The sequence below is a fragment of the Gracilinanus agilis genome, chromosome 4, assembly GCF_016433145.1.
Source record: "Gracilinanus agilis isolate LMUSP501 chromosome 4, AgileGrace, whole genome shotgun sequence".
Lineage (NCBI taxonomy): Eukaryota > Metazoa > Chordata > Mammalia > Didelphimorphia > Didelphidae > Gracilinanus > Gracilinanus agilis.
The window spans coordinates 241,881,240-241,895,044 of record NC_058133.1 but is presented as its reverse complement, the minus strand read 5'-3'; the positions used below and the strand labels follow the sequence as shown (position 1 = coordinate 241,895,044).

Sequence of the window (13,805 nt, the reverse complement as noted above, 5' to 3'; positions counted from 1 at the left end):
TATGGTTTTACTATCTATTTCCTTCTTGAGCTCTGCCAGTTTCTCCTTTATGAATTTGGATGCTATGCCACTTGGTGCATATATATTGAGCAGTGTTATTTCCTCATTGTTTATACTGCCTTTAATCAGGATGTAATGAGCTTCCCTGTCTTTTTTAATCATATCTATTTTTACTTTGGCTTTGTCAGAAATCATGATTGACACTCCTGCCTCCTTCTTCTCATTTGAAGCCCAAAAGATTTTGTTCAAGCCCTTGCCTTGACCTTAAACCTTTGTATGTCTACCCACCTCATATGTGTCTCTTGTAGACAACATATTGTAGGATTTTGGTTTCTAATCCACTCTATTTGCTTCCGTTTTATGGCAGAGTTCATAACATTCACATTCGGAGTTATAATTATCAGTTGTGTATTCGCTGACATTTTGGTATCCTCTCTTAGTTTTACACTTTCTTCTTACACTATTTCCTTTTAAGCCAGTGGTTTGCTTTCTGCCAGTAACCGTTGTCCCCTCCCTTGATTTACTTCCCTTTCTACCCCCTCCCTTATTATTCCCCTCTTTATTTTGAATGCCTAATGAATTCCCTCCCCCTTTTTCTCCCCTCACTTTTATGACCTCCCCACTCCCCTGCTGCCCTTGGTTTATCCCTTCTGACTTTCTCAATAGGGTTAGATAGAGTTTTATATCCCAATGAATAAAGCTACTCTTCCCTCTCAGGGTTAATTACACTGAGAGTAAGGTTTCAATATTACCTCTTAATGCTCTCTTCTTCTCCTTCTGATAATAGTTTCATCCCTTACCCTTCCCATGCCCTCTTGTGTATAATAGAATATCCTATATTTTTTATTCATTCAAGTTTCTCTTGGTGTCCTCTACTATTCACCTCCCTCTTTCCCACCCTCCATATCATCTTAGACCATTTAGTATTCCAACCTCTTTCTATGAATAATTCTTCTAATTACTATAATAGTCAATACTATAATAGTGAATAGAGTTCACTACAGAGAATTATACATTGCATTTCTCCACATAGGAATACAGATAATTAGATCTTATTGAAGGCCTTAAAGAGGCAAATTTAAAAAGTATGAGTTTTCTTTCTTTCCTCTCTGTTTCTTATTTACCTTTTCATGTTTGTCTTGATTTTTGTGGTTGGATATCAAACTTTCCATTTACTCCTGGTCTTTTCTGTGCAAATACTTGGAAATCTTCTATCTTGTTGAATGCTCAAACTTTCCCCTGGAAGCATATACTTAGTTTTGATGGGTAGGTGATCCTTGGTTGTAGACCCAGTTCTGTTGCCTTTCTGAATATCATATTCCAAGCCTTGTGGTCTTGTAGTGTGGAGGCTGCCAGATCCTGTGTGATCTTGATTGGTGCTCCTTGATATCTGTATTCTCTTTCTGGCTTCTTGTAAAATGTTTTCTTTTAGTTGGAAGCTCTTCAATTTGGCTATTATATTCCTGGGGGTTGTCTTTTCAGGGTCTAGTGTAGAGGGTGATCTATGGATCCTTTCAATGTCTATATTGCCCTCTTGTTGTAGAACTTCAGGGCAGTTTTGCTGAATAATTTCTTTTAGTATGGAGTCCAAATTTCTATTAATTTCTGCTTTTTCAGGAAGACCAATGATTCTCAAATTGTCTGTTCTAGACCTTTTTCTTCGTCTGCCAGTTTCTCATTGAGATACTTCATGTTTCCTTCTATTTTATCAGCCTTTTGACTTTGCTTTCTTTGTTCTTGCTGTCTTGAGATATCAATGGCTTCTACTTGCTCAATTCTTGTCTTTAGAGACTGGTTTTCTGTTATAATCTTTTGATGTTCCTTTTCGATTTGGTCTATCCTGTTTTCCAGCTGTTTGATTTTGGTCTCAAATTTGCTTATCAATTTTTTTGATTTCGGAGCACCTTTTCTCAAATTAGGAGTTTCCATCTTTTAACCTGTTAATTTCCTTTTGAGTTATTTCCCATTTCTCTTGCCAAATCTTTTCCATATTTCTCATGATCTCAGATTTGAACTCTTCAAGAGCTTGTGACCAATTTTCATTATTGTGGGAAGGTTTGGATATGATTATTTGTTTGTTCTCTGCTGTTTGCTCTGTTATCTGGATTTTCTCCGCGTAAAAGTTGTCAAGTGTTAAAGATTTCTTCTTCTTGATCTTTCTCTTTTGGGTTTCCTGAGTCTGGCTTGACATTGTGAGCTGTGTGCCCTCTCAGGTTTATCCTCACACCCAGGGTCTGTCTGCACTCTTTAGGCTCCTCAGGTCTCATGTCTAGTTGTTCTCAGGGTCAAGCCTCCTGTTGGTCCCCTTGCTTGTTCCTCTGCCCCAAAACTCCCTTAACAGTCTCAGGGCACTGCTTCCACAGTCATGCACCCCTCTGCACTGGGTCCCCACCCAAGGTCCGCGCCTGCACTCAGGATCTGTGTCCACATCTGCATCTGCGCCTGTGGTCAGGGTCTGTGTTCAAAGACCATGTGTTCCTTAGCCTCTTCGGGTCTTAAGTCTTGCTGCTCTCAGGAGCAGGCCCTAGTGATACCAGGTAGCTGCCAAGGACTTAATGGGTGCCCCAAACTTGCTCTAACTCTTTTGCACTGGCTTTGGCACTGTAGGTAGTGTGGGGGGGAGGGCGTTGCTCAGCTTGCATTTTAGTGAGAACTGTTTCACCCCTTTATAGCATGGAAATGCTCCAATTCCACGTACCTTCAATGTTGCGCCCTGTTGTGGGGTCCCTTCATTCATCTGTATTTGTTTTTATGTCTTCTTGAGGAGTCCTATATGTGTGGGTTAGGAGAGGTTAAGCAGCTGCTTTTTACTCCGCCGCCATCTTAACCCAGAAGAAGCCTATCTTAGAATTTTTTTATATAGAAAGCCAAATATAATTCAACATGTATCCTAGAGCCTAGTAACACAGATTTCAAAGATTTCTGGGAAATGAAAGATAAAATTCCAAGAATTAAAATTCTAAAAAGAAAATCAGCCCAAGAGAGAAAGGAAGCATTGAAGAAATGAAATTTGAATAAACAATGAGAACAAATTCTAATAAGGAAAAAAGAAAAATTATCTAAAAAAAGATTAAGGTTGATACACAGGAAACAAACTTAGATGGTAAGGAGGCCATATAGATAAAAGCAAATGAAGATAATCAAATACAAAAATATCAACTTTACAAGTAAAGGAGGCATTAAAAATTAAACTAAAACAATTTGTCTGAAAAGAGATTTGGGGTATTAAGCAGACTACAAAATTAATATTAGACCACAGTGTGATATGCAGTTGTAGGGGTTAAAATTTAACATGGTCTGACTAAATATAAGAGAATGTGGTCGCTGATATTATAACTCAAGTCAGAATGACTTTTTATTTAGCAGCTTTTATTTACAAAATAGAAGGAAAGAGTAAAGAAATGTGAAAGAGGGCAGAGTAATCATCCTAGCCTATCACCCTAAATGTTTCTCTGATGCCTGGCTCAACTCAGGCAGGGCTCATTAGCCCTCCACTGGAGGACCCAGTAGAAAATAACTACCTCCTCCGGAAACTAATCTCTCTAGGAGCCAGGAAAGGAGTTGGCTTTTCACTCACCCATGTTGTAGTCCAAAGGGGAAAATCCAAAGCAGTCTTATCAAATGCAAGAATCCTAGAACCACACTGAGGAAGGTCCTCCACCAGCCTCCAGAGCCTTAAAAGAGCTCAAAGACCTCGTGACAAGAAGTTTTGGCGACTTTCATAGACCCTTCTTTATGTCACTTCCTATTCCTTCCTCCACTTTAAGGGGCCAATTGTAGTCTTTAAATTTGCTTAGGACTACCTAGGGGGTGGTCTGTCATTTCTGGAGGTACAAATCCCTTTAGTAAGTAGTTTGTGGACTTCCCATACTTAAATGTTAAGTAGGGTATATTCACTTTTGTTGATTAAATTTAAAAGTAGGCAAGGGGAGAGTCAATTCCATCTTCACACAGTCAAAATAGTAGTTGTGATTTTAGGCAGTATTAAAAAAAAAAAAGGATTAAATAAGGTGATATTCCTGCATACTACCCTCTAAGACTGAAGTAGAATTGAGTTCTGGGCACCACTCTTTAGAATGGATACTGATGAACTAGAGATAGTGCAAAAGAGAACAGCCTGAATGCTGCACATAAACATAACAGTGTCACAGTGAAATTCCAAGAGACAGAGTTCCAGGTAGGATCAACCAACTTATTGGTTGCTGTTCTTTGTTCTTGAAGAGGACCAAAATGACACCATTGGTGATGTCTTTTGACTTACACATAAACTAGATTTCAATAAGAGAGAATTGCAGATCATCAGACTTGCTCTCTCTTCCAAAGTCATTCAAGTCCAGTGGCAAAACAAAAGTCAAGAAGACTGCTTTAAAAATTTGGAAAATGAGGGGATTCTCTTCGATTGGGGAATGACTGAACAAATTGTGATAATAATGAACTGGAGGAATTCCATGTGAACTGGAACAACCTCCAGAAATTGATGCAGAGTGAAAGGAGCAGAACCAGGAGAACCTCATACACAGAGACTGATACATTGTAGCACAATCAAATGTAATGGACTTCTCTACTATCAGCAATGCAATGATCCAGGCCAATTTTGAGGGACTTATGAATAAGAACGCTATTCACATCCAGAGAAAGAACTCTGGGAGTAGAAACACAGAAGAAAAATAACTGGTTGATCACATGGGTCAATGAGGATATGATTGGGGATGTAGACTCTAAGTGATCACCCTAATGCAAATATTAATAACATGGAACTAGTTCTTGATAAATGACACATGTAAAACCCAGTGGAATTGTTCATTGGCCAATGGGGATGAGGGTGGGAGGAGGGGAGGGAAAAAACAGAAATAATGTAACCATGGAAAAACATTCTTAATTAATTAATTACATTTTGCAAATAAGAAAAGACTGCCTAGTGTTGGCTCAGGATGGTTTCTAATCAAACTCTCAAGAGCTCCAGATTTGCTGCTTCCACAACCTTCATGGTTGTTGGAATAAACCATTCTCATCTTCCCCTTCTGCTGGGAAGTCTTCATATGCCTGGGTAGACAAAACTGTAACTCACCATCAGGTTTGAGGCCTGTCAATTACCCTCCATCTGCTTTAGCCCATCTATCAAGATGCTTTACTAGGGTCTGGCTGCTGGGCATGTCACCTACTTCTTAGAGCCACAGGTGAGATTTGAATGGCAAGTAAACATAAATTGAGGTCATTCATCTTTATCAATGATTAAAGACTCAATTAAGGGTCACATGACCCTTTAAATTCAGATCTGTCTTTTTGACAATACATTATTGGGAAGTCCCCTAACAAATGAAAGGCAACCTGACTGGTAGTCAAGTTGGCCTTTAGGTGTGGCTAATCACCCTCTGTCAAAGAATTCCAGTTGCTCCATTGGAAATGGCTGTCCCCAGTAATTTTGATTAAAATACATAAGCAAATGGACATTTACTAGCTTGGTTTTCCTTTTTTTTTTTTTGTCAGATCACTCCCAATTTTAATGAGGGGAATAGCAAGGACAAAGGGTTATGTCCCTGGGGGAGAACCTGGCACAGGTTAGATTCTGTTTAAATCTTGGCCACTTTCTTACTGGGGGGGGGGGGGGTTAAGCAAAATTTTGATTACAACCAGCTCTGAGAGTTGGATAAACCTCTATCCAGGATGTCAAATGATCTTCTACAATGGGAAGGTATTCTAATTGGTACCATCTCAATAAAATCTACTTGAATACTTTGAAATAGCCAAAACCCTGGGGCCTTTCCCCCATGGGGTCAGCTTCCAAAATTTTTAGTTTTGTCTAAATATTCAAATCTCTAACTATTGTTCATTTCAAATCTCAGTGAGAATTCACAGTTCTCTCACTGTCAAGTACAACATCAGTCTTATCTGGAATCTTATACAACTGATCAACAAAATCACTTTACGATCATTTCACACAATTCTACAAGATACTTTTCATAATCATTTGTGATTTTCCAAAATCATATACATCAACCTTAAAATTAATCCCAATTACAATCCAAAATTGTGGGATCAAATTTCCCTTCTCTTGTTCTAATCTCCCTTTTTGCCCTACCTCAGTAGCTAGCCAAAAGGGGAAAAATATTGAACAGATCTTTTTGTCTTGTCCTCTGTTAAGCATAGAGGGCAAAGTTCCACTTAGTTAGACGGTCTTAAAGTTTAAGAGATCCAAAAATTTCTTTTTGAATCTGTGGAAAATATATGTAAGGGTAATGGGGTCACCAGCGATATTATAAATAAACTAAGTGGTTTGTAGGAACACACACACTGGGATTTATGAGAGACTAGACCTGGACATTGAAGATTTGAACAGCCAAGCAGCTTCTAACTGTCAAAAGGGACTGTTGACCAACTTCCTTCCTGAGCCAGAGGCTTTGAGTCCCACAGGCAAGGTAACGGGAAATAACTGGTTTAATAATGAACAATTAAAAGGAGGGATAGGAATGTCTACTCTAAAACCTTAAACCTTAATGACAAAAACCCACAGGGAAAGGGAAGGACTTATTACTACACTAACTTAGTTATCTAAACTAACAGGGCCCAAGGAGCTGTAAATGGAGTCACTGGGTAACTGCCTCAGACCTGGAACCTGCCAGGCTTGAATACAGCTAAGGGCTTTGTGGCTTTGGGATTCTCACTGCAATCCACTGATGATCTCTGGATGCCAGGAGCCAAGATTGTCTCAGGTACCAGGTTGTGAGGGAGTGCTTGAAATGCTGTCCACCAGATCTCAAACTTCTTCTTTCTTTGGCACAGTAGATCTTGTCCTCTTGGCCAGATGCCACACCACACAAGATCCCAGGGGAAAATCAGGATGCAAGGTGTCCTTTTACTCCAAGTTCTCCCAGGGCTCACCACAGTTTGTGTTAACCCCTAATGGAGTCCCTTCTCAGAGCCAAGTCCTTTCTTCCTGCTCCTTCATTCCAACCTGGAATTCCCAGCTCCAGCTCCTTCCTGCTATGTACAACTTAATTCCTAATCACTAGGTAATCTAATCTTCCTCACAACAAATCTCTCAAATTTGTTCTCTGGTCTGTCTACTCTCCCACTTTCTGGAATTATGGGGGACAGAAAGAATCTCTTAGAGGCTTCTTTTCCCAACCCTCCCTTTTGTGTGTACACCCGACAACACAGGGTCACAAACAACAAAAACAGACAGTTAACATAAACTTTAAAAGCATGCTTCATCAGTGATTCCAGGAACAGGAGGCTTACTATAGCCTCATTCAACAGCTGTCTCACAGTTGTATCTTCAGATATAGGAGGTCAGTCTCTTGTCTCTCAAGGCTTTGTCCTTATCTTCAGCAAGGCCAAAGGAAGACATTTGGTCCACAGTAACTGAGTTTCCACTATCAGCTTGGTAAACTACATTCTAAGTTCTTGATTTGCTCTCCCCACCTTCCTCAAGGAAATATGCAAATCCCAATCAATATCTAAAACTTTTGCTACCCCTAGCAATGTCTTAGATGTGAAATGAATCTCTCAGAATCGATATTCTTGATGAGTCCACATCTCAATATAGGGTGCTCAAATAAAACTCTGGTCACTGTCTGAGCAGTGGATTGGCTGACTCCTGCCAGCTATTCTGGCTTCAGCAAGTTCTGTAGCACTTGATTTAATAACTCCACATAAATTAATTTTTTCCCTTTGCTAGAAATCAGACCTCTCTCTTTTAGAATCTTCAAAGCCTGGTTGAATGCATGTAATTCACAGGTTAGGACTGACCAGGTCTCTGGAGGGCAGTCTCTACCCATTAGAGCCTCTTTGCTTTCCTCAGGTACAACATATTCATTCTTTCCTTTTCCATCTAAGACTCTTGAGGATCCATTTACAAATAAGTTACTTTCTCCAGAAATTCTTCCTCACTTTAGTCTGGTAATCTATCACTTCCATCCTTGGTCCCAGAAATTGGTTAAATTGCTCTGCTAGACTGTAAATGACCACCCCAATGCAACTATACAGAAATAGGTCTTGATCAATGATACATGTAAAACCCAGTGGAATTGTACATCAGCTGGGGGGGAGGGATTGGCGGGGAGGGAAAAAACATGAGTCATGTAACCATGGAAAAATATTCTAAAAAAAATTTTTTTTAATAAAAAATAAATTGCTCTGCTAGCCCAATTGGATCTTCCAACAGGTCTTTCATTTCTCTCTTAAATTTCCAAACATCAGAGGCACTGAGAGGGGTGTTAATATATCCTACCCCCTGTTCTACTGGCATTTTGCTGAGTGAATTTTCCCCCAAAAGGGAAATTCACTTGGTCTTCTGATAACCTCTTAACTTCTCAGCCTAAGTTCCTCTGTTTTTCTAGCAATGAACTTGGGGGGGGGGGGAACAGGGGGAGGCACGCCACACGCTTATGCCACAGAGTGCTCTATATGCCATCTTTGACACATGTGCCATAGATTTGCCAGCACTGCTATACAGGAAGATGATACTTGTAGCTCTTAAGAATTTTATCATTATTAGGGTAGTTAAAAGGAGTATACATAAACTGGCGATACTTGAGTAAGTTGATTAGAATGACATATTTAAAAAAAATCAAGGGGTGAAAAAGAAGATTGTACTGAAAGAAGAGGGAAGGGAGAAGTAGAATGGGGTAAATTATCTCACTTCAAGAACTGAAAAAAAAAACAAAACCTGTTGCAGTAGAGGAGAGGATAAGGATGGTAATGAGTAATACTTAAACTTAACTCCCAGAGGGAATAACATCCATACTCAGATGGGTAAATAAAACTATCATACCCTATAGGGAAGTAAAAGGATAAAAAAGGGGGTGAGGGGAGATGTTAATAGAAGGAAGGGAATTGGGGGAGGCAGTAGCTAGAAGGAAAACACTTGTGAGGAGGGACAAAATGAAAGGAGAGAGAAAGAGCTGAATAACAAAGGGGAAAAGGGATAGAGGGAAATAACACAGTTAGTAATCATAACTGAATGTAAATGAGATAAACTTACCCTTAAACAGAAGCAAATAGAGTGGATTAAAAAACAGAATCCTAAGCTATATTTACAAGAAACACTTCTGAACCAGGGAGGCCAAACAGTAAAGCTAAGGGGCTAGAGCAGAATCTATTGTACTTCAGCTTAAGTAAGGAAAGCAGGTGTGATAGTCAGGATCTTAGACAAAGCTAAAGCAAAAATAGATCTAAATAAAAGAGATAAGGAAGGAAATAACGTCTTGAGAAAAGATACCATAAAGTAATATCAATACTAAGCACATATGCAACAAATTGAATTGCCTCCAAATTTTTAAAGGAAAAATTAAATGAGATGAAATAAACAGTAAAACTAACTAGAGTAGGATCTCAATTTTCCTCTCTCAGAAATAGATAACTCTAACCAAAAAAATAAATAAGTAGTTAAGGAAGTAAATGGAATTCTAGAAAAGTTAGATTTAACAGATTTCTGGAAATAATTGAATAGGAACAGAAAAAATATAACTACTTCTTAGTGGTACATGACACCTTCACAAAAACTGACCATATATTAAAGCATAAAAACCTCACAACCAAATGCAGAAAAGCAGAAATAATGAATGCATGCCTCTCAGATGATAATGTAATAAAACTACAATCAATTAAAAGCTAATTGAAAACTAATCTAATTAGAAATAATAGAAATAATTTTATTGACAAGAATGACAATGAGACAGTATATCAAAATTCACAGGATGCAGCCAAAGCAATATTTAAGAAGAAAATTTATATCTCTAAATGCATACATCAATAAAATAGAGAAAGAACAGAGATGGGCTCACAGCTGAAAAAACTAGAAAAAGTAGAAACTAAAAATCCCCAATTAAACACCAAATTAGAAATTCTAAAAATCAAAAGAGAAATTAATGATACTGAAAGTAAGAAAAACATTTCACCAATAAATGAGACATGGGGTTGGTTTTATGAAAAATACAAATAGATAGAGCACTGGTTAATTTGATTTATAAAAGGAAAGAAGAAAATCAAATTACTAGTATCAAAAATGAAAAAAGTGAATACACCACTAAAGAAGAAGAAATTGAAGCAATCCATTAGGAGCTATTTTGCTCAATAAATGACAGTCTAAGTGAAATGGATGAATAATTTACAAAAATATAAATTGCCCAAATTAACAGATGAGGAAATATAATATTTAAATAATCCTATTTCAGAAAAAGAAACTGAACAGGCAATAAATGAATTTCCTAAGAAAAAACCCCCAAGGCCAGATGGAATTTATTTGGGAAAATAGCAAAAAAGCAGTCCTACCAAAATATGGTGTGGATACCTAAGCCAGGAAGAGCAAAAACAGAGAAAGAAAATGGTAGACAAATGTCTATAATGAAAATAGAGGCAAAAATGTAAATAAAATACTAGCAAGGAAACAACAGCAATATATCACAAGGATCACTCCTTATGAACAGGTGGAATTTATACCAGGAATGCAGAGCTGGTTTAATATTAGGAAAACTATCAGCATAATTAATCATATCAATAATAAAACTAACAGAAATCACATGGTTATCTCAATAGATGGAGAAAAAGCCACTGAAAAAATACAATACCCATTCCTGTTAAAAATACTTGAAAGCATATAAATAAACTGGCCATTTCTTAAAATGATAGTAGTATCGCTAATCAAACTATCAGCAAATATTATCTGTAAGGGGGGCATTAGGAGCCTTCCCAATAAGATTAGGGCTGAAGCAAGGATGCTCATTTATCATCACTATTATTAATATCATCCTAGAAATGCTAGCTTTAGCAATATGAGAAGAAAAAGAAATTGAAGGAATTATAGTAGGCAATGAGGAAACAAAACTATCACTCTTTGTAGATGATATGATGGTGTACTTAGAGAATTCTAGAGAATCAAATAATAACTTTAGCAAAGCTGCAGGATATAAAATAAACACACATAAATCATCAGCATTTCTATATATATTCAACAAAGTCTAACAGCTAAAGATAAAAAGAGAAATTCCATTTAAATATCTCTAGACAACACAAAATACTTGGGAATCTACTTGCCAAGAAAAACACAGAAATTACATGAACAGAACAAAACACTTTTCACACAAATAAAGTCAAATCTATACAACTGAAAAAATATTAATTGCTCATGGATAGGCCTAGCTAATATAACAAAAATGGCAATTTTGCCTAAATTAATTTACTTATTCAGCGCCATACCAATCAAACAACCCATTATTTTATAGAACTAGAAAAATATCATCCTGAAGAACAAAAGGTCAAGAATAAAAGGGGAATTAATGAAAAAAAAAATGAAAAAGGGTGGCCTAGCAGTACGACGTCTCAAACAGCATTACAGAGCAATAATCATCGAAAAAGTCTGGTACTGGTTAAGAAATAAAATGGTGGATCAACGGAATAGATGAGATACAACATACAGGGGTAAATGACCTCAGCAGTCTAGTGTTTGGCAAACCCAAAGATTTCAGTATTGGGGATAAGAACTCACTATCTGACAGAAATTGCTGGGAAAACTAGAAAAGAATATGGCAAAATCTAGGTATAGATCAATATGTCACACCAATATGCTATACCAAGATAATGTCAAAATGGGTATATGATTTAGACATAAAGGGTAATACCATGAGTAAATGAGGGGAATATAGACTAGTTTACTTGGCAGATCTATGGAAAAGGAAAGAATTTGTAATCCAAGAAATGGGAACATTGTAAAATGAATTATTTTTTATTATACTAAATTAAAAAGGTTTTGTACAAGCAAGATTAGACTAGAAACAGCATACTGGGAGGAAATTTTATAACAAATTTTTCTGATAAAAGTCTAATTTTTAAAATGTATAGATAAGTCAAATACATAAGAATACAAATCCCAATTGGCAAATGGTCAAAGGCTATGAACAAGCAGTTTTCAGATAAAGAAATCAAAGTTATCAATGATCATAAGAAAAAATCACTCTTGATTGGAGAAATGCAAATTTTAAAAAACTACCTCATACCCATCATATTGGCCAATATGACATTAAAGAAAAATGATAAATGTTGGATGGGGATGTGGCAAAATTGGGACACTAATGTACTGCTGGTGGAGCTGTGAACTGATCCAACCATTCTGGAAGGCAATTTGGAACTATGCCCAAAGGACTATAAAACTTCATACGCCACTGTATCCTAAAAAAAAGAAAGGACCTACTTGGACAAAAATAGTCATAGCAGTTCTTTTTGTGCTGGCAAAGAACTGGAAATTAAAGAGATGTCCATCGATTGGAGAATGACTGAACAAACTGATGGAAATGGAATACTATGGTGCTATAAGAAGCAATGAATAGGATCATTTCAGAAAAACCTGGAAAGACCTACACCCACATCTCTCCCATAAATTACTTTATCTGTGAATACATCATATGTTTCAGGACAAAATAAATTTATTTGTATCCCTAGTGTCTTATTAATAAAATACCTGTTGAACTTGTGACTTCTCATACTCAGAAATTTAATATTATATATTCTATATATTACAATACATATTGTTATAAACGTTACAATTAAATATATAATCACCTGATAAAGTTTCCGAATAACAAAAATTAATTGAAAAGCAAAGGAATAAAGACTGTATTTTGCATTCAGCAGTAAACTTCTTTATAGGGGCAACAGTGGAATTCTTTGGAATAAGAGTTTTGAGAGCTTGTAAAGTCTCTTGCCTTCTCTGGCACTCGGCTTCTTGAAGTGTAAAATGAAAGAGTTGCGTTAAATAGTCCCTTCTAACTTTAAACTTATGATCCTATGCCAAGCCATTAACCATTTTTTGAGCTTGTTTCCTCCTCTGGCAAAACTAGGTGGTAGGGCTAGATGATCAATTAATCCTTCCAGCTGTAACTCTGTAATTCTATAAATCTGAACTAAACTGCTCCTTTAATCCGGGCTAAATTGTGATTAACGCTTCACAAAAAACTATGGTCAGGGGCCCTCTAAAACAAGCACCCCTTGCATCCACGCATCCTATCCCCAAGAAATCTTAGGACTGCTCCTCAGCACCAAGAGCTAAAGCAAAACACCAAACGCCCACAGGTGGTGGTTTTTAATGATAGCCCAGAAATAAGGTAAAACTAAGTCCTAAGGATGAGAAAACCAGGGATGACAGCTCTGGAGGCCAAAAGGCGAAAATCAGGGTCACTGCCCCATTACTCCAGGAATGTTTTCTCCCCTGTCCGGAAAGAAGTCCTCCAAGGGTTACTACCAAGGTTGTCTCAGTATAGAGTTGGGGACCAAACAATTCAGGTGATAAAGAAGTAAAGGACTGAATACCTGTCAAGGCTGGTGAGGAACGTACATGAAGGCCGGCAGTCATTGCGCAAAAAGCTGCGGACTACTTGCCAGGTCAGCTAAACTTCCTCGTCCCTCACGGACTGCTGGGGGCCGCCATCTTGTCCCTCCTACTCCGTGAGCACACCTTACGTCACATCCGGAACGGAGCGTTCCTAAGAAAGGAAATGAAACCCAGGAAGTGATCACCTGCAGACATGCGGTTTCTGCAGACCATATGTGGTACTGGTGGATTATAGGACAGATCAGCTTTTTGTGCAGCCTGGGATTGACATAGACATGGGAACGGTAGAAAGAGGAATTTAGGAAATCATCATAATAATATTTAATGGTATTATCTACTCTTTTCACAATGTGTCCTCTCCTCCACTATACAACATATACTCCTTGAGAGTAAGAACAGTTTTATTTTTGTCTTTGTATGCCTGTGAGCTAAGATCAATAATGCTTGTTGATTGGTTAATCTGTATTTGTGGGCATTTCCC

The 13,805-nt window shown here is 37.6% G+C and overlaps 1 protein-coding gene across 1 annotated transcript in view; it reads right to left on the bottom strand.

Moving 5' to 3' along the window:
• LOC123243821 (protoheme IX farnesyltransferase, mitochondrial) overlaps window positions 1–13,385 on the bottom strand; it is a 116,997-nt gene extending 103,612 nt beyond the window's left edge. Inside the window, exon 1 of the mRNA XM_044671929.1 lies at window positions 13,303–13,385. Coding sequence (XP_044527864.1) covers window positions 13,303–13,345 — 43 coding nt within the window. The 5' untranslated portion in view covers window positions 13,346–13,385. The remainder of the gene's footprint in view (window positions 1–13,302) is intronic.
• Between the last annotated feature and the right edge of the window lie 420 nt (window positions 13,386–13,805).